The sequence below is a fragment of the Schistosoma haematobium genome, chromosome 2 (assembly GCF_000699445.3).
Source record: "Schistosoma haematobium chromosome 2, whole genome shotgun sequence".
Taxonomy (NCBI): Eukaryota; Metazoa; Platyhelminthes; class Trematoda; order Strigeidida; family Schistosomatidae; genus Schistosoma; species Schistosoma haematobium.
The window spans coordinates 11,899,154-11,926,179 of record NC_067197.1 but is presented as its reverse complement, the minus strand read 5'-3'; the positions used below and the strand labels follow the sequence as shown (position 1 = coordinate 11,926,179).

General features: G+C 33.1%; 1 protein-coding gene across 1 annotated transcript; it reads left to right on the top strand.

Annotated features, from left to right (window-relative positions):
• Window positions 1-222: 222 nt before the first annotated feature.
• On the top strand, window positions 223-27,026 carry MS3_00006211 (uncharacterized protein; the record flags this gene model as incomplete). Its single annotated transcript, XM_012936368.3, has 6 exons — window positions 223-670; window positions 17,210-17,361; window positions 18,558-18,994; window positions 20,191-20,405; window positions 22,879-23,536; window positions 26,875-27,026. Exons 1-6 carry the CDS (start codon window positions 575-577, stop codon window positions 27,024-27,026), a joined length of 1,710 nt encoding a protein of 569 aa, XP_012791822.1. The 5' UTR covers window positions 223-574.

Genomic DNA, 27,026 nt, shown 5'->3' with positions numbered 1-27,026 from the left:
GTAATTGTTTTCATATATGGATATAATATGTACATGTTTATATTTGTATGTTTGATATTTGAAATTCCCTTTTTAGAATCAATAAGTTTGTGGATATTTCTCCTATTGAATAAAAACATATAAATGTAGGCGATTACGTTCAACAAGATACAAAGACAGAAAAAAAAAGAAGAAGAGACTATTTGTTCAAGTAACGACCCAGTTGAATTATGTAGATGACAATTTGTATTTCGCAACAATATGAATAGTAACAATGAAAATAATCATAATTATGTAAACTGGATGTTTCGAAAGTTCTGTATTTCGAAGTACTTTTATTTTTAAACCTTCACTGTGGACAATCATTCAAAAAAAATATGAAATTAAATCATTGATCATAATTTTTAATCGTTTCAATAATTCTTACTTCTTTTTTTCCTTCTTGAAACATTCAACAATTTCGAATAGAATAAAACAAATTCATTCATTTGTCATTGTAATTATTATTACGATTGTTGGCAATGGTTATATAATTGTTTACAGGATATAATTGAAAAAAATATTAATTTCACCCTCGTCTTAACAAAGTAACAACATGACATATGTAGAGAAAAGATTAATTCTACGTAATGGACCACCGTGGGGATTTCGACTTTATGAAGATTTTATGGAAGGGTTAATTGTTGCTAAGGTAAGTAGAAATGTATTTACTTAACTTATATTTAATTTTTATAATATTTGTAAGCAATGATGGATAGTGGCTAGCAGTGGAATCCGAGACGCGCGTTTCGTCCTATTTGGGACTCGTCAGCTGGATTTACCTGCATCTCAGAGTTGATGTTCACTCTGGGACTCGAACCCAGTACCATTCGCTTCAAACGCCACCGCGTCATCCACTCAGCTACTGAGTCCTGATAGCCATTTGCTTGTGCAGTGGGGTGAATTTAAATTCACTTGGTATTGTTCGGATTGTATCTTCCCATTGAGGTTTAAGACTGCAATTGATCAGTCTGTTATTGGCATATGTGCATACTGTGCGTATGCCTCGATATTACCTTAATTCACAAGCTTTTTTAAGCAATGATGGATGCAGGTACATCCAGCTGACGAGTCCCAAGTAGGACGAAACGCGCGTCTTGGATTCCACTGCTAGCCACTATCCATCATTGCTTACAAAAAGCTTGTGAATTAAGGCAATATCGAGGCATACGTACAGTATGCACATATGCCAATAACCGACTGATCAATTGCAGTCTTAAAGCTGAATGGGAAGATACAAGCCAAACAATACCAAGTGAATTTTATAAAATTTGTTGAATCCCAATTCTACAAAAATCATGATCCAGATTTAAATTTTAAATCATTTTCAGAAATTTTATTTTTGAGAATTCTTATGTTAATTAGTTCATTTTATAAATGACATAGTAATGAAGTGTTTTTAACTGGGATAAAATGAATGTACAATTATTAATGGTTGTTAATGATACATTAACTTGTATTAGTCCATGGCGTATAATGTACTTAAAATAATTGCCAGTAAGTTAATTGTAATAAGAGGACGAGCAAATCAGACATTTAGAGATTAGTATATTAATAACGTTTTATACAGATTTACGTTTGTTTTTTTTCGAACTCAATGTGACATATTATGGCATTGGTCTTATTCCCAGTAGAACATTTTAACATTGATTTTAATTTTGATGCAACATTATAGTCAGTACAATAATGGTAACATGTTTTCTAGTGTAACGTAATTTTAGGTCAATATGTTTTGTACCAGTTAAATGTGATTTTCATTCAGTATAATAGGTATGAACCTTCTTTTAGTGTGATAAATGTTTTTGTTGTATTGTTCTTTGTGAACTTCGTATGTATTTTACAATAATCTTGTGTATCTTTTCACTTGTATGGTGTTTATTTACCAGTCATTAAGTGAGTAAAATTAGTATATGAAAGAGCTTGATTTGATTTTCATTGAACTAGTCTTTTTGTTCTTACTCTGCATCGTTAGAATCATAGTAGTTCTTATTTCCAAGTATAAGAAGCGGGACTAAGGATACAATGAAATGTTACAATCTATGTTTGTAGATGTAGATTACTTGATTAGGTTATTTGGGTGAAATGATTCAGAATTAGTCATAGTGACACCGATGGATCTACTCTTCGTATTACTTAAACTCTTGAGTCTTAGTATTCATTTCTATATACCTTTCCATCCTGTCTTATCGAACTATATTCGCAATGCTTAGTCGTTCCCATTATTATTATTGCTACATGGTCTTGATACCTTTGGAATTCATTTTCATAATTTCACATTTCCGGATATTAGCAAGGGCTAATATTGTGTATACAATATATACAGTACATTATAATAACTAGCATGTTTTCAATCCATGTTTAGTTTGAGCTTGTTATTAAGTTTTACTGAAACAATTATCTAAAGGACTTTCTCATCAAAAATGTTATGGAACATTCTAAATTCAAGCAAACTGGAAATGTAGGTTAACGCTAATAATACGTATTGCTCTGTTTACTAATGTAAGTCATGAATGTACACTGTCTGCGAATTCCATACGGGGACGTAACAATAATCCAGTGCTTCATGTTCTTCAGAGGTTGTTTAGGTATTATGAATGAATAATGTAGTCTGTGAAAATTATACTTTGTTGTTCATATTTTAATCTGGAAATATTCACAAAAGTATGTCAAATAGTTTTAATTAACGGTGATTAACTGACGTTTATTTTCAACCCCCAATATCTATCAATACTATCATTCTAATATGAACTCCCTTCTTTTTTCCATCTCAGCATTTTTGAGATTCGTAAATTCTTACATAATCACCTATTATTTCTCCAAAACATTGATAAAATGGGTCATTGTGATAATACACAAACTGTGACGCTATTTTCACTTAAAGTCTGCGTTATATTTATCATCATGATATGTTACAAAGTCTATAAATGTATCAGTACATTATTTTATGAGTACATTACGATTCGTCGATTATCAATAATTAAACTAGGAAAACATATTAACCTAATACTTGTGAAGTTAAAAACAACTTGGTTGGCTCAGAGATTTAAGCAGACTATCTTCAAAAGTTGTTGTTACAAGTTAGTGTTAATTAATTTGTCAGGACTATAATTTATGAGTAAACTAATCAGATTCAACTTAGTAGCTTTTGAATTTTGGCGCGAAATTCACCTAACAGTATAACTAAGTGGCATTGTAATGTTATATCAGATTTCAGTTTGTGAAGACATTTCACACTTCAGCTCCATACTCTTATTTCTATCTTCAACTACAAATCTTACTTCCTCACACTAATTCATAACTCATTTCTGGCCCTAGTAAGTAGCTGAAGTATTTCAAGGTCACTTTGATATAGCCCAGAGGTTACTCAAATTATGGTCTCACCATCGATTCAATGCAAATCAGAGAATACTGAACATTTGCTTCTATTTACTTTCATACGTACATGTATTGTAATCAAAACGAAGATTTCCAAACGGACTTTCCCTCAGAATGGACATTAGTTTAGCTTCAGTCAACTTGGGAAATAATAAGGTAATAAAGTGTGCAACAATTATTTTCAGTATCGAGTGAAATTTGTGTATCAGTTTAAATTAAAACATCTATCAAAACCAGACGATTGGGTACAATCATTAGGAATTCTAGGATATAAATTTCATGTTATTTAACAATGATTGAAAAAAACGTATCTTCAATCTTGGGGGAATCGATTCCCCCCAGTGGCATTCAAACTCAATTAATCTAATTACACAATCAAAAATGTAACCACTAATCCACTTGAATCGAATAAAAGCGGTCTCTTTAGGTTGAGTCTCAACTAAAATGGAACCTGTATTCAATGATGTGGGTAAATTTTGAGTCATCGTTGAACAATGATTACATTTTGAGTTAATTGATATAATTTAATTAGCATAAGGGACCAGACAAACATGAAATATTATTTAATACATTGTTATCAGTCAGTGTAGTGCTGGCTAATGTATGTTACTTGAGAAGTAATCTTATATAAGAAGTTAAATTGTTGTTGTTTACTATCGTATTGGTTTTCAGTACAGTTTAAGGCACACACAAACAAATGCAGATAAAGACAACCAGTGTAGCAGCAGTCTCTGCATCAGTAGGCCTCAACATACACAAAGGGAAAACCAAGGTCCTCAAATTCAAAGCGGAGAACAGCAATCCAATCACTCTTGATGGCGAAACTCTGGGAGATGTAGAATCCTTCACATACCTAGGAAGCATCGTCGATGGACAAGGAGGATCAGATGCAGACGTGAAGGCGTGGATTGGCAAAGCAAGGGCCACATTCCTACAACTGAAGAACATATGGACCTAAAAACAACTGCCTGTCGATCAATACCAAAGTGAGAATCTTCAATGCAAATGTCAAGACAGTTCTACTGTATGGAGCTGAAACCTGGAGAACTACAACAACCATCATCAAGAAGGTACAAATATTTATGAGTGGTTGTCTACGCAAGATACTCAACATCCACTGGCCGGATACCATCAGCAATAACCTTCTGTGGGAGAGAACAAACCAACTTCCAGCTGAAGAGGAAATTAGGAAAAGACGATGGAAATGGATAGGACATACATTACGCAAATCGTCAAACTGCATCACGAGGCAAGCCCTAACTTGGAATCCTGAAGGGAAGCGGAGAAGAGGAAGGCCAAAGAACACATTACGTCGGGAAATAGAAGCAGATATGAAAAGGATGAATTACAACTGGACGGAGCTAGAAAGGATTGCCCAGGACAGGGTTGGATGGAGAATGCTGGTGAGTGGCCTATGCTCCTTCACGAGGAGTAACAGGCGTAAGTAAGTAACAGTTTAAGATAAATCAGCATAATTCAAAGCAATGAGAAATCGTATAAATTAGATACCAGACAGGAACTGAATGTATCATGTTAAACCTATTCCATCTAAAGTATCTCAGCTAAGTGGATTTATTTAAATACTTATATAACAGCAGAAACTGAGTATGAATTTTGTTGACTGCGGTTAATCATTTAATTTTATAGAATGATTATAGAGGAATGATTCCGTATCATTAGCACAATTTTCACAACAAACGAATACCAAAGAACCAAATAGTTAGTTAGCAGTATGGAACTTCACAACAGTGAACATATAAAACTCCACCAAGGATTAAATCTAGATCTCAGGTAGAGTTCTAAATGAGGGATAACTGGCGTCTCCTCTCATGCATCTTCGATTGCCTGATTCCAGTTTCTGAAATATTTGCTTTTTAGCTTACCAATATGACTACCGTCACCTATACTTAAATAAAGATTTCCTCGACATATATATATATATGTCTTCTGGAAGTTAACTGAGTTGACTAGTTTAAAAATCTTTTTAAATCGTTTTTAATAATAAACATGTTGATTCTGATTATAATGTTAACGATAGTTACAGCATGCTATGTACTAATACTGAGAGGAAAACAAAATTCATAAAATCTAATGGAAATATCATTTAACTGTTTATTAATAACCTACTTATATTAATCATTAATAGTTATTTCTTAATGATGTCAACTGTTGTGTTTGTTTTTCCACCTACCCTTCATTCGTATGATTCACCAAGCGATAAACACCCCATTCTTTGTACAAATCGTCTGATAATGTTCCTTCTACTTATTATCTATCTATTCCCTTTTATCATTATATCGATTGGGTTTTTTTTTTTAAAAAAAATAGGAAATATGTGACTGCGCAAATTAGTTACGAACACTATCTACTAGAATCGATAAGAAAATCTGAAAACTATTGATTCATATTATATCGTAGAATGTTAGTGGATAGTTGTTATAATGATTGAAAATGAACCATTATAAATTGTTTATGTATTGATGATTGAATAAGATTCAAGTTAAATATAAAACTTTAGATTAAAATAAAGGTCAAATGTAGGTGAGAATGAAATTTATAAAGGATTAACATTTTCAATATTTATCCAATATAAAAAAGGTAATTTATGGATAAAATATTCAGTTTATGATTAAGAAGATTGTTGAATTTCATTGAAATCATGAACCGATACGAAGTTAGACCACCCATGAATAAAATAGTTTTTATCATTGGATGACCAAATTGAAGCAATAAGCATTGCTTAAAGAAATCAGTGACTCAATAGTTAAAAATAGATTTATGTATAGTTAAAGCGTTATTTTATCTCATTACATGATGTTTATTCTTATGTAATATGGTCTAAAAGTAGTTTTCTTTTGTTTTATTTGTCAGACATTAAATTAACACAATAAAAATATATGCATAGTATTAGTTCATAAATAAATCCCAGCAGTTATCATTCATTATTCTCGTCGGCATATAACATCAGGATTATCAAAACATTCTTCAAAACAAAGAAGAAAGGAATCATGATGAATGTTATCCAATGTTATGCACCCATCAGTGATAGCAACAATGACAATAAGGATCAGTTCTACTCGAGGCTGCAATCAATGATAACGAAGTGCCCAAGAAAGGATCTCACCATTCTGATGGGAGATCGCAGCGCCAATGTTCGAATGGACAACACCCGATATGAATAAATCATGGGACGACATGGACTAGGAGAGAGGAACGAGAATGGCGAGAGGTTTGCAAATTGGTGTGCATTCAACAAAATGGTTATAAGAGGTACAATATTCCCACATAAACGAGTACACAGAGCTACATGGGTCTCACCGGACCACACCACAGAGGACCAGATATATTATATTTTCATCAGTAAAATATTCACAAGGTCAATGGAAGATGTGAGAAGCGGGAGAGGAGCTGACATAGCTACAGATCACCAGGTGGTTGTCATCGAGTTGAAACTGAAGTTAAAGAAACATTGGACAACTGGATAAAGGGAAGTACAAAGGTTCAATACAACCTTCCTTCGCGATATTAATAAAATCAACCAATCCAAGATAACTCTCAACAACAGGTTCCAGGCCTTACAAGATCTGGAGGACAATTGGAAAGGGATCAAAGAGGCCCTAACTTCAACGTGTCTGGAGAATTTGAGCCGCAAGAAGTAACATCATAGGGGATGGATCTCTATGGAAATCGTGAACAAGATTCAAGAAAAGATAACAGAAAGACAGCAATTAGCAACAGTTGAAGAAGAACAAAGGAAGTCAAGGCACAAGGTGAATATATTGAAGCAAAGAAGCAAGTGAAGAAGAGCATTAAATCCGATGAGTAGAAATATGTGGAAAACCTAACAATGACCTAACAATAAAAATGAAATGAAGCCAGTTAAATTATAATAGTATCATACTATGAAATCCTACGGTTTCATTTTGATTTTGTGTAGAGTTTGTGGTCACTCAAGCAAATGTAAGTTTACTTTTTATCCTTTAATTTCAATATTGTAACAAGAAGCATTATCTGCTAATTGTATTCGTCACCGAATAATCTTCGTTGGTGTTCCATTGAAAGATACCAAACAGTGAAAAGCTATTTAGTGCAGGTGTGGGACATCTCAACTTTTTGCACTCACTACACTCCAGGTCTTGAACCAGGAAACTTTAGGTCTCGTGAAAAATTGTTAACTACTTAGAATCGTTGAGTCGGTGCCCAGTAATACAGCTCAAAATTCACTCATTATCTTTCAAATCTAAACAATATGTATAAATAAAATAATATATATTTTATAGTACACTATATCAATGATACGTATTGAAAGTTGTTCCCCTCTTATGACACTACATCAGTAATTCGAAGTTTAATATTATTTTTCACAATGATAATGATTGATTTACACTTTACTAGAACCGCTGAAAGACTTCACCAACCTGCTTCAATTAATGTTCAAAACTACACTTGAACAAGCAGGATGTCATTTATCTGTAATTTATAACAAATGTTTATACTGTAGTGTCGGTTGCTATGCCAAGCCCACATAGCTTATTCTAGCTTTCGGAGTCAATAAGTCGCTTATTAACCTTGACTTTATTTTATTAAGTCAGTAACAATGTAAAACTTCGTACGTATGTACATCAGTTCGATTTACCATATCATATCAGCACAGAGAGGTCATTGTCGATTCAAATCCCAAAGTGGTAGAGGTAGTAAAAGTATAGGCAGTAATCGGAAACATTAAGGTTCGAAGAAGTATAATCCAGTGAAATAAATTTGGAAAGAGAAAAAAAAGGGACACGAAGAATTAAGAAGATTAGAATTTGGGAGAACACAAAGAGTGGATGCACCTGCGCCATTGCAAACGATTTTGAGTTACGTCATTCAAGGTCTCTAACCATCGGTTGCTATCATCTCGCAGATCCCAACCAGGTAGTTTGCACCTACCAACATGACTCAGTCCATTTGTCAGTGACTTCATGGATTTGTGCCATGTTTTGGTCTGGCCGCCCCTAGCTTTCTTCCAACCTACTACTACACCATAAGGCTGTTTGTATATGAGCGTATGTCTGTACATGGCTTATCTTACTCATCACATGTCTGTAGCTTTTTTTATTCGACTGTAAATATCGATTAACGCTTGATGAAGTCGATTTGGCTCACTCGCCTTCTCCATTGTATGTCATTTTGTTTTGCCTCGCTTTCCAATTATCGATTATGCAAAATATGAGTATTCAAACCTCATTCACGTATTTGACTTATTTAATTTCATTCTCCACCAACACGAGTTAAGTCGATGATTATATACGAGGATTGGCGATATATATATATATATATATATATATATATATATATATTTCAACAGCAATCATTCATACGATCGAACTGGAGTCAGATGTCGGGCCACTAAAGTGAAGTTAAAATGTAGCTTCAGGAGAATGGATGAATTGGTTTGTCCAAATATTATAATAAGCTGTATGGTCTTAACATAGCAACCGACACTACAATACATTTGTCAATGTACACCTGTTCATAACAATCATAGTAATATACGATATATACATATTGCATTTTTAATATGAAATCATATAATTTAATGTAAATCACTAATTGATTCATTTATTTCAAAATATTTGAAATAAATTTTCTCTTCAATTTTTTATCACTCTCCTTTCTTAAGTTACGGCTTATAACTTCATTAGAGACTGGATTTAGCGAGTTAACGATTAAAAATCATCAGGCTTTTGATAAGTGCTTTGTTGTAGTACGCAAATCACAAACATTTAGGTTTATTTAACATCGAACTCACTACCTTCAAACTAATAAGCTTTTTCAGTAGTTGAGATCATGAGTCAATTGAAGCTAGACCACCGTGGAAAACCTGGAAGCACTGGAAAGTCGTTTCGTCCTATTGTGGGACTCCTCAGCAGTGCGCATCCACGACCCCGCCGGCTCAGTGGTCTAGTGGTTAAGTGCTCGCGCGCGAGACTAATAGGTCCTGGGTTCTAGTCCCCTTCTGATAATAATCTAATTGTTTCGTTCAATTCCGATATATAAATGAAATAATTAGTTTTCATGTGATAAATGACGTAATGTAATTAATGTATTATTTTAGTAGATCTGTTTGTTATAATTGCTTGATGCTATTTAAGGTGACGACTGGTAGATTAGTTTTAAACAAGAAATAAAATCTATAGATAGTTTTCATCAATAAGTGATATCATGGGATTTTATGAGTATATTCAAGATATATTAACTTGTACGAGATAACTCTATGACTAGGAGTGATTTCATGATTGCTGGTTACTAAACTTTGGAATTTTCAGCCACAAATCATAACTTGTGAAATCAGTGAAATGTAAAGTCTGACATAAAACTATCATTTGCATTAGTTGAAGATTGGAATATATTACAAAAACAGAGTGGTAGTTAAAATTTATCGTGCTAGTTTTGAAGGTCAAAAGGTGGATCACATATAAGGCAGTTTGTTTGTGGACTTTTGTGGCTTAATAAACGTAAATAATACGGGTATCTAGTGCTCTATTAAACGATACACACCTTTACAAAAAGTGGGGGAGGATATTCTGTTATTTTATGTAGTAGTAAATAAAGACTAAGTACATATGTACTATGGGTCATATCCTGAGTCATGTGACCCATTTCGAGGTTTGAAATTGTTAGAGTTATTAGAAAGGAGACATTGGATCCAGGTTTCGTGCTAATCGTAACTCACCAACGAGGTGCATCTAGAATCTTGAGCAAGTTGAAGCGCTTCAAGTGGTTTGAACTCCTATCATTCTAGATCGTAGTCTGAGATGTTACCATTGAGTACTTAAGGACTAGACAAACATGACATTGTTCACCATTCTGTCATCAAGCAATATAAATATTTCAATCCTGAAAGAGATAAGTTGTCCCTGAGTAGATCATTGGAAACATCTCAGAGTTCGAATGCCACAGAGAGTTCAAGTTCTCCATAGATTTGAGGTACGCCTTTTTGAGGGCTGGCAACTAGCATAAAGTCTCGGTTCAGGGTTTCTTGTCGACTGCCTCCAACAATCTAACATGAAAATATGATAGATTCCGCATTTAGTCTATCGTAATAGTGATAATACCATAGATTGATCTACACAATTCGATTAACAACAACGTCCTCACTTGTATAAAAAACTGGAGGTGGCTTGGTTTATATTTTCATGTCTGACTGTCAGAAGTAGACATGCGAAAATCTTGAACATAAGTTATCAAAGCTTATAAGTGCTCTTGTGGGAATTGATGGGCTCACCTGGGTTCGTATTTAAGTCACTTAGATCCACAATTATTTAATTTCATTTGTATTAACAATATACAATAATGACTTACCTATTGAAAACAATTGGAAATCAATTAGTGTACCAGTGAATTATATTCTACTTAATGTTTTCAGATTAATGTCAATAATCAATTATTGATTCTTAAACAACTATTGATTATTGATTAAATAAATAGTGTACAACTGTAAACATTTAATTAAGGAAATTGTTTTTAAAACTATATAAATCAATAAAAAAAGTTCATTCTTAACTAAGACATTTTTAAATGATTACCGTTTTAATCACTGAAAAATTCCCATTATATTAAGATACAATTATATGAACGAAGAATATTCTTTTCAATTGTTTCTCATCACGTTCTACAATTATCACTTAGATGGTGGTTGGAGGTAGTCGACAGGAAACCCTGGACCCGGGTTTCGTGCTACTTAGTACTCGTCAGCAAGGCGTACCTGTAATCTTGAGGGAACTGGTGCTTCCTGGCGGATTCGATCTCGTGTCACCCGGTTTCACAGTCAGAGACGTTACCATTGAGCTATCCGAGCCGTGACCGACCTCCTGTAGGACTGAGATGTAATCAAAATTGATTGCGTGTCTAGTCCTTATTGGTGCAGATCGAATGGCCACCACCCTAGGTGACTCGACACTGCGTGCACTATTGTGAGATTAGATGGTGGTTGGCCACATTGTAGCATGGTCGATAGCATTCGATCTGCACTAATAAGGACTAGACACGCAATCAATTGTGAATTATCACTTTGAGGTTGAAAGATAAATTGCTTAGACTAGCCACCTCTTTCTGTATCTATCATTTTAACTGCTCTTATGGAGCAAGTTATATTGGCAGATATTCTATGAATTTGTACATTCGGGCTAGTGAGCACCTCCCAATGTGGTTAAGCAAATTTGTATTCAAAAAGGGTTAACAGCTCCATTTTAACCCATTTAACTAAGACGGGATTACCGTTTTGTTGAAAAAAATCAAATAAACTGAATTAAAATTCTAAGACACTAAAATATTAACTAATCAGTTAACCTTTGAAACGTGTCAGTATTGAGAAACATGAAGTATCTAATATGATTCATCAGAGGGTATATATAAAAGACAACCAGGAAATTAAAGACGTGAAGTAGATTAATAAACCCTACTGGTATTAACCTGATAATTCTGACAGATTAATTAGTTATAAACACGATTCTCACCTACTTAACAGTTAATGAATACAAATTTGATCACAATATATCACGTAAGGTCATTCGTCTATCAAAAATATGTTTCATTTTGGAGGGGGAATGATGTGAATAATCTTTTCTTTTTTTTGTGTTATGGACAAGAGGTCTTTAAAAAAAAAAACAGGAGAACGCTTAATCCAATTAATCATGATGATTATTAAAATATATAATGATAATTAGATATGTTATTACTATTACTCGTAAGGATTTATGCTTTTTCCTACTGTTGATAATTAGGACTGTAAATGATCAATCTCTATTGGTACATATTAGATCCTAAGTGAACTATTTCAATATTACCATTAGGGACAAAACTCTATAGTAATTCTCAACAGTATCCAAGATGTACTTTTCATTCCATTTGAAAATCAATACAGGTGAATATGCCTTCTTTTTGATTATTCTCACTTTTAGCTTGTACACCTAATATACTTTTTTTATCTGATTCATGTTCGTATAAAATTCACATTCTTCCATTGTTGATATCTAAGATTAAATGTAATCACACTTTCTGTTTTTGTGATCTTCCCATAGTCTCTAATCATTATGTGTATTTTATTTAATTACATCATCACCTACAATATATGAATAACAAATATGTGTAAACATTAAACAATAGAACTAACTACAAGTTATTATCACTTACCAATCGATTAAATTTTAACCTTTATATTTGGCAATTTTGATACTAATCTAAAATTTGGATAACCGAAATAAATACATTCGAAAGAAATGATGTTTACCAGCAATGTTCTGTATTCATTTCTAGAATTATGTTCATATGTGTATGATTTTGTGTTGATCAATTACTTTTCCAATGATTTTTTTGTGTATGAACAACAATATGTGGGTTTATTTAAAATTCCAAATGGTGGTGAAACAAGGTATTTCAAAAGGTTCAGAAAGATCAGTAATTTCGTTTGGACTTTATATTGCCTTTGTTCTTGCATTAACCACCTCTCACTCTTGATTTATCTTTCGTCCTACCTAGTACAAAGCTAGTATGATATTATGACAATATTATTGTAGAATATTTGTGTTAATGAAAAAACAAGCTAGGTTAGATGTGTTAGCTTTGATCTTGATGAAAAATGTCAAAGAATTTATCAGCCAATTAAAGTTAGACCACCATGGAAAACCTGGAAGCACTGGACGGCCGTTCCGTCCTAGTATGGGACTCCTCAGCAGTGCGCATCCACGATCCCGCACCCGGCGGGATTCGAATCCAGGACCCACTGGCTTCGCGCGCGAGCACTTAACCACTAGACCACTGAGCCAGCATCCAACGGTGTTAATGCACTGCTGAGGAGTCCCATACTAGGACGAATCGGCCGTCCAGTGCTTCCAGGTTTTCCATGGTGGTCTAGCTTCAATTGACTCATGAGTTCAACCTGTGAAATTTCTAAAACTCTCCACAAAAACCATTCTGAATTTATCAGCATTTAAGTATATGGTGTGAACAAAGAAGTATGTTTATTTGCAAATGTCCGTCAAAGATTTAAAGAGTTGAATAGTGGCTAACAATGGAATCTAGATTGTATGTTTCGTCATATCTGGTAGTCGTCAGATAGATATTAACTGTTAAACTGATCAATTGAAGTCGGTAAAGTCAACTAAGAATAAATATAAACAAACCGTGCAAACAAATTTAAAATTTCATTTCATTCCATAAGTCAGTGTGTATTTGGACTCACCAGCTAAGTGGATAAGACGTTAGGCACTTAAAGTACGTGGCTTATTAAAATAGGTAGTGTTAATGTTGTTGAGAAAGATAATGATAACTTCACAACTAAATAATCTAGCTCAAAGAATACAATACTTCCTAAGTTGACAATTCTGTTCTATCTAAATGTTGACCAACTACCTAGATAGGTTTATTCAAGTTCCATTTGCATTGGAGGTGATTTCTACTTAACGAATGTTATTCTATAATGCCTAATAGATGCTTTAATCATAAAGTAGATTTCATTCAACCAAGTGAATTTTTCGTAATTCACCAAACTCAATCAATCTAACAAATTCAGAGTTGTTAATCATTCTCTAACATTTAACCATTTAACTATTGTAGGGAAAAATAGTTCTTTCATCTTAGCAACAACTTGTTAAACTTATGGTTTTTATTCTTATAATTGCATTCTTGTGATATTTATGACACTATCCAAATATTAGCAATGACTGTTTTCACTCATATCTTAAACTCTCAATCATTGATGTCAACTGCCAAGTAATCACTCTTTTGCAAACTAAGAATACACACACTTCATTTACCATTGAATACTATTTTAAATGTCAGTATCGGATTGGGGAGGTTTTTGGATTTCATTGAAATCACGAACAGATCTAAGTAACACAGTTGTTCAGTCCCCATCACCAATCATGATGTATTGCGAGCAAGTTAACAGCATACATACAGTACATCACTACAATAGTGCTACAGTATCATGAGAATACAAGTTTCCATCTTATATTTACACAACAAATATTTATAAATTTACTATACTAGAGGGTGATTTTATATTGGTTTTCAGGAGAACCAGATATCATTCAAGGTATTATAAGACCTGTACGCCATGGCTCGATACTACGGAGCAACTGCACAGGTACTAAGATCCCTGGTGAACCAGAAATTTACACGAAATGTGTTTTATCAGAAATCTTAGTGTTAGGATACACTAAAGTGCAAAATTATTTTTCAATTCAGTGCTATGTTTGCTCACTAAAGCGTTCATTTTTACTCTGCATAACATTGATTCAATATAATATTCTTTATAATACAATATTCATTTCGTATAGGATACAGTATTCATTTGTATTAATTCAATGTACAATTCATTTAGTATTGTCACTATTTTCAATTCTGTTTAATATTCATTGGTTATCAATTTTTGTCTTCTTCCATACATTGTACCATTATTAGTTTACCGCCTACCCATAATTCATTTTTCATAGTTATAAGACTTAGAACAAGGAAGAAGTAGAAGCGCTTCATCAGTCTTTTTTAGGATTGAACCTTACGACTTAAAATCAGTCAGAAGACATCTAATAGAATATGATACAAATCGAATGATCAGCATAGGGTTGTAGAGATTATTAAGTTTTTGATTGAGATGATGAACCGATTGATGTTAAACCACCATTGAAAACCTGGAAGCACTAGACGGCTGTTTCGTCTCATTGTGTGACTCCTCAGCAGTGCGCACCCACGATCCCACTGCCGGGATTCGAACCCAGGACTTGAGGGTCAGGTTTTCAATGGTGGTCCAACAACAATCGGTTCATGATCTCAATCAAAAATAAATCGAATGACCGAGTAATTGTTAATTGATGACATTTAAATGTTAAAGGTCAAGTAATTAATCATCCAACCCAACCAATCAAACACACCTTGAAAATGACCTTAAAATTAATAATATAGTAACAATAATTGTTGTAATGATAAAAGTATTAGAAGTAATATAATTTCTAAGAGTATAAGTTTAATTATCCAGAATGAAATTATTGTTGAATTTTCAACGGTCATATGATTAAAATATATATTATCATTTATGGCGCCAGGATACCAACCCACATTTCGTCCTACCATTATAAAAAAGATTGGTCGTTCAGATGAAATCATTTATTGACAAACAATACAAAACAAGACTAAGTTGTAAAAAGTCTTTTAGAAACTTTGTCTATCCGGTAAGATTGTTATACTTTCCTTTCCTTTTTTGATCAATTAACATCACTGAACTTTGAGATAACTACGTGATGTTAATTTGGTTAGGCTGGAAAACAGTTAGTATTATGCTCTGTTTAACTTAGATTTCACCAAGATTTTGGAGAACCAATACTCTCCTTTTGGATTTGAGCAAGTATTCTTCAGTACATTAACCAAAAATTTTACTACTAAGCTATTCACATTCTGATTGAACTCTAGTTGAAGCGGAATTTTTAAAGTGATTGATCACTGAAAAGTAATGAACATCCATGCTTATCTAGTTCTTAGTATCCAGTTTCGAGAAGTCATCGCAGAGTAATTTGTAAATATTACTTTAAAATTTTTCATATTTTAAACAACCAACAACATGAGTTGTTAATCACATTTTCAATTCTAATCAAGACAGCTAAGTTCTGAGAAATCACCTTCTTACTTACCCCTCGTGAGGCATAGGTCGTGCGTGTTTTCTAGTTTTCTTCTATACTTTCATTGACATTAATTCATACTGCTCTATGATAATCCTTCTTCATTTATTCGCACGATGCATCTACGTCAATATGATTAAAACGTATATATTTTTGATGAAGTCTACTTTAACATTTGATAAGCTTACAACTTAAAACTCAGCTCAGTATACTAAGCAGTTTCACTATACATACAGCTTCAGCTGTAGGCAAGCAAAATCAACAGTAATTAACAACCTTTGTAGAATGGTAGAATTAAAAGTCAGTCTGTAATTGGGTTGGTTTCGGAAAATATTATGCTTGCTTAGTACCAGTGACCTCGAAGTGGGATATTAATCAGAACTAAAGTCGATTCCAATTAGGTTGTATGTGACAACAGAGTAACATTCAGTTTACTATAATTTTTTGAGTAACAGCATTCTGTGAGGCTAAGACTCTTAACATCCCGGAAATCAGTGCTAGATAATAGCGGATGAAGTTATACTGAAAATTCAATACTATCAATCTAAACTGCTCATATTTAAAGTTGCAATATTCCTTCAAATTTATTGATCACCTGATAAATTTTTGTTCAAAGCAAATCTTTTATGACCATCAATTACCTGTAAACAAACGACTTTATCGACCAATACACCGATAATGTGTTTTACACTTAGCACCAAAATCAATCAATCAAATCATCAATCAGATTTAAAAACGTCTGAAATCAAAGTATCATACTGGTAACAATGTTTTATGAGAATGGTGTAGGAAATGTAGTACATCTGATATATATATATATATATATATATATATATACATAATATTCTACAAGTCAACGGTTAAAGGCTTGTTCCTAGCTATATATAAATAGTGTGAGTTTTCTTACGTTTTCCCACTATTTCTTACATATTATATCATTAAACATTGATTATTCTAAATGGAATCATCTTATTGTTTTATGTTCAATGAAGTAACGATTAATGCATCGTTATCATCTAGGGGTTCCTATATTCTATAATATCATAAAGATATATATTGACGTGTTTTTCCTTATTAACGGGTTTTATATTCATTTTGTATTTATAATATACATCCATATATCTTTCATTTCCAATTTTTACCCTACGTCAATTTTATTCTAGATAAGGCATCGTAGTCCTTCCGAACAAGCAGGATTACGTGAAGGTGATCATGTATTGGCAATTAATGGTGTTGATGCATTGGATATGTCACATGAGCAAGCTGTACAAATCATTGATTTTGCATCCTATACATTAGAAATAATAGTAGGAAGGTAAGTGATGTTTCTTCCTATATTGAGATTTGAAAATTATTATTAAATGACTACGTGTAAATCAATATATACCCGATTTTAAGCCACATTATCTGTAACAATCGGCTGCCCAAATAAAAAATGGAGCCCATTGATCGAAATCTGGATTCCTTTCTAGTAAAGCCACAGCTTTTCGGTAAGTCATCAATAGAGCTCTGAATTCGAGTTCCATGCTTATCATTACTAATTACTGGGAGTTAAAAATTCATCGGTTGATTCCTCTACTATTAACACTGCTTGAATTATTTGATTAAACAGTTGATAACTTGTAATATTTGGTTAGAAATCTATTTATTATCTATACCATGCTAACAAACACTATAAAATGAAATTATTTAGATAACATTCTAAATGTGAGGATAATTAACGTTTTTACAATATTCAGTAAAAGTGAAATTTCTAGCATATTTGAGGATTTTCCTGTTTATTTAGTGTGGCAATATTGCATGAAAGAGTTCAATTCTCCTCGACCTAATGTAGCAGCTTCTGTACTCCTATGTGAATGTATTCGAACTTTTCAATAGATATAAATAATTCCGATGACATGTGATCAACGAGTCATCTTTTATGTTCTTAGTAATCACATTCTTATCCTAAGTAACTGTGACCTTATTTGGATATATCTATTTTATTATTGTAGTCGTTAATTAAATGCATGCTCGTTTTGTGTTTTTTTCTATGTTTATATCTACATGCTGTTTGCCACTTTCATTATATTTGTAAAATTATATATAAACACATTAAAAGATTAGTATTTCAAGTTAGAGTCAACCTAAAAGGCTACTCTGTTGAGTATATATATATCATGAATCGATCATTGTTAGACTACCATTCAAAACTAGGGAGCACTATACGGCCGTCTCGTCCTTGTGTGAGACCCCTCAGCAGTGCGAGACCGAAGGTCCTAGGTTCGAATCTCGCGTGTGGTGTCGTGGATGCACATTACAGAGAAGTCTCCGAAGAAAAATCCATCCAGTGCATCCAGGTTCCCAATGGTAGTCTAACAGTGATCGATTTATGATCTCAATCAAAAACTCAACAATCTCCACAACCTTATACTGATGGTCTCATATAATATTTTTATGGCAACGGTTCGTTTGAATTTTTGCGAATTTGCGCATTTTATCTTTATCTATTTCATTCATTTTTTTGTAAAGATATGAACGACATAAAAATTCAGAAACAGTCTATATGGATAACAAAGCTTTATTGTCTAAACAAAAACCGCAAGAGATCACCACAACTGAATTACAGTTATTCTGGGAGAAAGATATGCCACTGAAACCAGCTCGTCGAAATTGGCCACCTCCACCAAAACCTGTACAAGAGTACAACATTCCACCTCAGCCAACATCAGTACAATCTAAACGTCCGCCATTAGTACAATCTCACTCAGTTTCAATACACGTACCTGCACAAAAATCAGTGACTATTCCAACACCACCTCAAGTACAAACAGTACATATACCACCTCCAGTACGACAACCATCAATTGATCCACCTATTATACCTCATGATCCAGATGTTACAAGTGTTTCTGTGAAACAATTAATGCGAGAATTTGATGTGCCACCGATTGCACCAGAGCTTAAAAGTAAGTTGTTTGGAAAAAAGAAACGTGTTTTTGCATGTATTGTGACAATCTACAAGAAATTTTAAATATTTCTAGGTATTATAACCATGGTTTGATTTGATCATTGATCATTAAGTGGATTGTTAATAATAGAATTAATTATATATTTATAATATATCAGTTAGTAGAAAAAATAAATTTTATAATGTTTCGCAACTCAATGTTGGCGAATTCTTCAGAGAATAAATAAATAAACAAATGAGATTAACAAAAGTTTAAATAGTACAAGAGAATAGTAAAAATATTCTATACAAACGATTCAAAGAAGAGTCTGATTAAGTTAGTGTCATGTCATTCCGATGAGGGTGATCAGATCTGTTTTGGGATTGATTGTACTAAAAAAGGTTGCTTTGTTCCTTTGTACTACTTAACCCTTCGTTAACCAAATTTATTTATTTATTCTCTGAAGAAATCGGTAACGCTGAGTTACGAAACATCATAAAATTTATTTTATCAACTCACTGCAATATTACAAATAACCGGACTTCATGCCATTAATAGTTAATCAACCGTCCTAATGCAGAAGGAAGAAACCGTCCAAATAAATTTTACTTAATGGGCTTTAATGAACCTTTTTAAGTTTAAATTGATTTTCTGTTTGAAAAAATATCAGCCACAGAATCACTGAAGACCATGAAGCCCTAATTCACCCACTTCATCCTAGAATGAAAATGTGTTGTATGTTTTTCTGTTCATAATAAACTCTTCCACACATTTCATTCATTCTAATATTTCAAATATATGGAGACGGCTCCCGGTGAACTCAAGAAAGCTCTAAAAAGCTCTGAAAGAACCGAAGACATTCCATCCAATCTCTGTTTGGAAGAACATTTCAGAATCTCAACGTGTAGTTTCCCGTTTGAACAAATACTAGAAACCACTGCATGCGGATTGGATGATTGTAATGATGATTTCGCTTTTATTAAAAACGATGAATATCTGATTGTTTTGTACTATATTTGACACTGGAATAACATCACATCTCACTTGTCTTCCGTCTTCTCACTTACGACTTGGAAGGTTCTCATGTTTGAGTTCTCAAGGCGTACGCGGTATAGCAAAGATTGAAGTGTTAGATACAACAGAATAAATTAAAATTAAATAAAATAATACTTAGTGAGATCATTTTTAATTTCTTTGTTCATTGTCCTACATAGAAAAGAACTATGCTGATTCATCATTCTATTCTGATCCAACAAAATATTATCCAACAATTGAAGAACAAATTGAAATGGCAAGGAGAGTTGCGAATAGTTTACATGATCCATATAACTTTGAGTCAAAAGGTGCATGTATGTTTGAAAAACAAAGGCAACGAGCAGAAAAACATGTGAAAGAAGGTCCAGAACCTCAACCAGATCCTATTGAGTTGGTTAGTGACAATTTTTTGATAATATTTAGATTAAATAATTCCTAAATTGATAAGTGGAATGATAACTTAGTACACAGGACTCTTCGATTTTTAGCCACTAAGTAATATGTTTGCCTCATGGCCAAGTATATGAATCGTCATTTGGCAAATAAGCTAATAGGGTTAAACATTACAACTACTATTATTAAGACACACAAACTCTTCTATACGTAGATTCAAAGCGAGAGTGTTATCATTTAAGTTACTACTAAGGACGAATCCAGTGAACAGTATTTCTAATTTAAAACGATTCAGTCAGTCAGTCAGTCAGTCAGTCAGTAACAACATAGAACTTCGTATGTATGTACATCAGTTCGAGTTGCCACACCACCTTAGCACAGAGATGCAGTTATCGATTCAAATCCCGTAGTGGTAGAGGTAGCAAGAGTATAAGCAGTAATCGGGAAGATTAGGGTTTTGAGATGTTATTTAAAGAGTATAATCCAGTGAAATAAATTTGGAAAGAGGAAAAAAGGGACATGAAGAATTCAGAAGATAAGAATTTGAGAGAACACAAAGAGTGGATGCACCTGCGCCATTGCAAACGATTTTGAGCCATGTCATTCAGGGTCTCTAACTATCGGTTGCTATCATCTCGTGGTCCCCAACGATTCATGATATATAACAACTGTAATTATCAAAATTTGAAAAATTCCTATATTGTGATTTAGAATAACATATATAAGCGAATAATATTGTCTCCGACTAGATCCTCACCAAGCTTTACTCTAATATACAGTTCGAATTAGGGCTAACAATCCAAATCTTGGTGTTCATAAGAAATTTGTAACACCTTTATCTCTTTCATGTCCTGTGTGAGTTTTTTTATATTGCATCTAGCATTCTAAAGCACTTTTTCGATCATCTGTTGAGTGAGTGCTGGGATATTAGAGCACAATTTCCATTTGAAAGTATAATTCAAATCCTAATTTATATTATATTTGTGGTTTTTTCTCTGAGTGTTGATCCGCTGTACACTAATGTGGTAATATCAGGCAGTTTCAGCTAATTCTAGAGGCTTAAATTAAATCGTTGATGAAAATTACACGCAATTGTGCAGCATTCATTCATTAAAGGAACTGAAATTTATCAGCAATTACTTGATATTATTATGCTTATTGAAAATATTGTGAATAATCGCAGTCAAATATTACGTTGTAGAATAATATATAAGAACTTTAATGATTCGAAAGCTTTAGAACCTATTTTGAGAAGAGAGAGAGAGAGACCATTAATTAACAAATAGAATAAAAGGAATCAATGAGAACATTTAAGCCTATAGTAACGAAAATCTCAACAAGCCAGGCATAATGAAACAAACTGGGACTGAAAATAAACTGTAAATTTTAAGCTAATATTAAACTAATTGACACCCTAAACACATAATCAATACATATTGAAATTATTATGATTGTAATTGTACAAATACAAATACTCGGTTCATTTATCTTTAGTTATTTTAGTAACATCATGTATATACTTGGTGAATAATTACAGAATACACATCAGTTTACAGGTCAATCAGACTGATGCATAAGGAATGTAACATTAAAAAGACACAGTCAAATTATTCTGACCGAATATTTGTCGTAAAGGTATTAAGAATAAGAAGTATATGATGCAAGTGAAATATATAATTACAAGTGTTAACATTTTAGGGTATACCATTTTCATTGGAGCATACATTATTATAGTTATCAGTCCTATAAGCACAGAATTGACTTTAAAAAAAACGAATAAGAAGGACAATGAATATGTAAAGAAATTGGCATAGTTATACCGTGATGAGAGTGTTGGAATGACACTGCATAGGGTGTGAGATCTATGGAAAGTATTTTCTTGGAAAGAGGATTGGAATGTCATATTTGCAAATGAATAATACAGTGAACGTTTACGAGTCTACAACTAGAAGCAAGAAAACGAAAATAGATTACATGCAACAGCAATAAGAATTCATGTGATAAGTCTATGGTTATGATCTATTGTTTCATGACCTACTGTCTTGAGTAAATTTTGTTGAAAATAAGCAACTATCCTATGTACATTCTTACAATCACGAAGTGAATGATGTAATTAAGAAAAGGTTTAAGATCACCCATGTAGAGTAAGGATTAGAGAAAAAAATACTAAAACGAAAGCAAGTTTAATAAGCACACTCAATAATAGCAGTAATACCAGATTCAAAGTCGTTATAATCTCATTAGAGAAGTGAGATGTAGTCTCAGGAGTAACCAAATGTAAGGTAATCTCAGAGGTGAGTTAATCATCAGTGTATTGTAAAAACAAGGACATTAATTTTATTTACACGGATAGACTAGTTCCAGCCTGTTGAAAATCTGCTTGTAAATAAAATTCATCTACGTGTATAAATTTAACCATAGATCAAATAAATATTGAATAATTATCGATCAGTTTTTTACAATTATATTCTAAGGCAAGTCCTGAAGAGTTGAAATATATGTCACCTCCTGAAGCACCTCCACCCCCGCCTCCACCACCACCAAGTTTTCCTGGACTTCAACCAACTAAGAAGCCAGTGGTTCCTCCACCCCCACCTATGACATTTGCACCAGGTCAGCCTAAAACAGTACAAGAATTTTTAGAGAAAATTAAAATATTCCCTAAAAATTTGCACACAGATTTAGATCCACAAAAATGTTTCGATATTGCTACAGCTTTATATACATCGGATAGTCGTGGTGCTAAAATGTTTGCTAAACGTCATGCTAGAGCAGTAAAATGGGATGCCCAAAATCCAGAAGATGGTGATGAGTCAGGGAATAGGATGAATGTAACAGTAGCATCTGGTCCTGGACCAACTGTACGTAGTCATGACCAATTAAAAGTGCTTTCGAAACTTCCACAATCAAAAACACAACAACAACTTCAAATGAAGCAGAGACAACAGCAAGCTCCTGTAAAGCAAAATAATAATAATAATAATAATAATAATAGTAATAGTGGAGAGTTGGACGCATATAGAAAGTCATCAATTTCATTAGCTACGAACAGTTCGGTAACTACACCGACACCTTTGGACAATTTGATTGGTCCTACACCAAAGCCATTTATACCAATGAGTTCAAACAACAGTAAGTTGTGTAATATGTTTCTAGAATAATTGATCAGTAAAAATGAAATAAAATTTGTTTGTATAAACCATAAAAATTCATAACTTCAAATGGATTACTGTCTATTTAAAACACCTTGGTATGTATAATAAGTTACTTCCTGCGTATTTTGCTAAAAACAAAAATTAACCTGAAGATATTAAGTGGTTGGAAATATTCTGTAACAAACCTTAGACGTACGTTTTGTGCTAGATGGTACGCACCAGCAACGCCTGTTTATTATCTTGTAGAAACTCATACTTTTTAAGGGATTTGAACATGTATCACTATTTTCCACAGTAAGAGATGTTATTGCGCAATATTTCAACATTGCGTAAGTGATGTCGAGTTACTTAAACTAGTGATCATACTGAAACTTAGTCGATTGAATTCAGTCTGTATTAATCTGCTAGATGTACATAAAATTGGCTACTACTCAATGATGCGTCAATTGTAAATTAACCTGGTGACCATTTTCGCCTACTAGACTGTGAGGTATAAATTTAGTAACTCATAGAATAAAGAAGGAACGAGTTGAACGAAGAAATTTCTTTTCAATTAGTTTTTCATCATAGCTCTACACTAATATATATATATATATGATTTACAATAATAATATAATACTCATCGAGTGGATACGTTACGTAATAATTACATAATGAAATTTAAATTAACATTGATTAATTGGAAGAAAGATGATTATTAATATTCAAAGTGATCAAGAAGTTGCTATGTTGCGTAATATAAGAAATAAAGAGGGAACAGAATTTTAACGGATGGTCAATAGGATAGTAGTTACGTAAAAATCAAGAGATGAATGTTGAGAAGTTATAAGGTTCAAAAGCAATAGAAACAAAATCACAAAAATTTTAAAAAGAAAAAAGCGGAAGAAGTATGAGAAATGGTTCTTATGACGGAAATTTTATACTGAAGGCCAGGGTAGAGAAAGTGGTTGTACGAATTTCTTTTGAATGCAAAGGTCAGGTTTGTGAACATGGATCGCGATGGCTTCCGCAATGTGCAAAAGGCGCACTCGTAAACCATGTGGTAGATTTGATGGAATATTGTAAATAACCTTGAAAGCTTTGTTCAATTCGACTTGATGACCTGTGTCAACCAAGTGAGAGAGATAGGTCATCAAGTCGAATTGAATAAAGCATTTAAGGTTATCTACAATATATATATAATTAACGATTTATGGTTTGATCGGTTGCATACATTTTTACTCCTTTAATCATTAAATCAAATACATTGTATTTCAGTAACTCCACTAACTAATTATATAAAGTGTATTAATTAATTTTATAATTAACTTTACACATTGGATTAAATCTGCTATGAATAGTTGTGAACAGTTAACAACCACTTAATAGAAATTTTCTAGTTTTTACTGAACACAATAGGAACTGTTCATTGCATTCACTCTATGTAGTTTACTTATTATTTGAATGACTTCGCTAATTAATAACTTTATTGAATATAAAAAGGGAAATTTACAATTACCTTAGCTACATTCATACAAATATCACTACTTAATGAATTGTAAGAAAAAATGTCTTCCTGTAGTTAAAGTCCATTTTAATTTTAGTTCTAAACATAAATAAATTGAGAATGAGAATGAATAAAATCGTTCAATGTTACCAGGTTAATTAGTTAATAAGTTAGTTAGTATTCTAATCAGTAATCTGATAGTCAACAATGAAAATTCGTTACTAAACAAAGTTTTTGTAGAAAGATGAACTTATCGCGTCTATCGTAAGACGTACAGGTCATACATTCACTCATTGGCTGGACCGTAGTCATACGATATGAATGAGACTATTAAGATTACACATTTGATCGATGTATTGAGGAGAGATTCGGCAATAAAAGTCTTCTTTATAATTTCTCCAACTCAGCGTTTACTATTTTGGCTTTCACTAGTTTTATAAGCCTCGATTGTTCATGTGATTTGACTGGTAAGGTCAACCTTGAGCTTGGGAAAACTCAATCCTCATCGGTTGAGAATATGTTCCTTTCTTCTATTATCAGCCCTGTGTCCGAATAAGAGAATAAGGGAAGGCAGCATTTAAATATTTAGTATCATGTTACATATACTAAGTGTCTCCATCTCAAGCACATTAGTTTATATACATGAATTACGATAACACAATAGACCCTAAATAAGGCGTGTGTTCCAGCCAGACCAGTTGATAAAGCATTATCTGATGTGGCCTTCAGGTAATTTTGGAAAGGATTCCACGTTTTTATGGTCCAGAAACCCACCGTGTGGATGTTACTTAGTACGGAACCCGAGCCACGCAGGTCTTTCGGTAAAGGGATTTTTTGAAGTTCTTACTTACCTTGGATTGGTATAGTCTACATGCATACTAGGTAACACACAGACTTTTATTCGAGTGTTTCTTGGTATACATACAGGTATACTTACTCTGTAAACAAATACACGTTGTATGCACACCGGTAACACACAAGTTTTATCCCATGCATCCCATAGCATACATATAGGTATACTCACTCACTCAGAAGGGTAGATGTGTCACCGCTCCCTTTGAAACGTATTTGCTACAGCAAACTGTCTTTTACACATTACATTCAGCCCATAGCTACCGCTCCAGTACTTCTTGACACACACATAAGCATAAGCATTCTCTAAGGGGAGGTTGTTTGTTACCTCTTTATAGTATGCGGTAGCATATCTCTTTATTATATCTTCGACCTGATAGATTAGGTGGCTGATTTTATTAGACATAGGGGTAGACGATATTTCAGCCATTATTTCCATTGTACGACACCACATGCATAATCTTCGCATACGTCTACATATATGAACTACATAAGCCCGAAGATTTCTGCAATTCATATACATAAGTATACACATCAGGTGCGGTTCAGTGAACCTCTATTTGGAACCCGGGTAAGCAACGTCACGACAGAGTGATTGATTATTCCGATTTCCATCAACTGCTTAAGTTTGTTATCAAGGTTTTTCCTGCTATTCAGTATTGCTACGAGAAAGCCTTAGATCTGATTTTGTTGCCCAAGTTTTACATACAATCATAATATACGTGAAAGAGAACGAAGCAAACGGTGAATAATTGATCAACTCCAGTATTACTCAATTATTATAGATATTATTACGTCATTGTGAACTTATTTACAGGTATAAACGAATAACACAATATCCAAAATGACAAGTCCACTGTTTTGTATTATACATTGATTCTATTAATCGCTAATTGTTAAGTTTTAGCTAATTTGACATAAATGTGAATAATTCAAATGATTTTATTTTATATTCTTTCAAAAATATAATAATGTAGATACACCCTTTGGACAAATGAATAACAATTCTAATATTACTAATGTTAATAATAATAATAGTAGTAATACGATCGAAGCAAATCGTCTAAATAATCCAAGTGAATCTGGTTGGAGACCAGTGAAATTTCGAATTGGACAAACTGCAAATTAA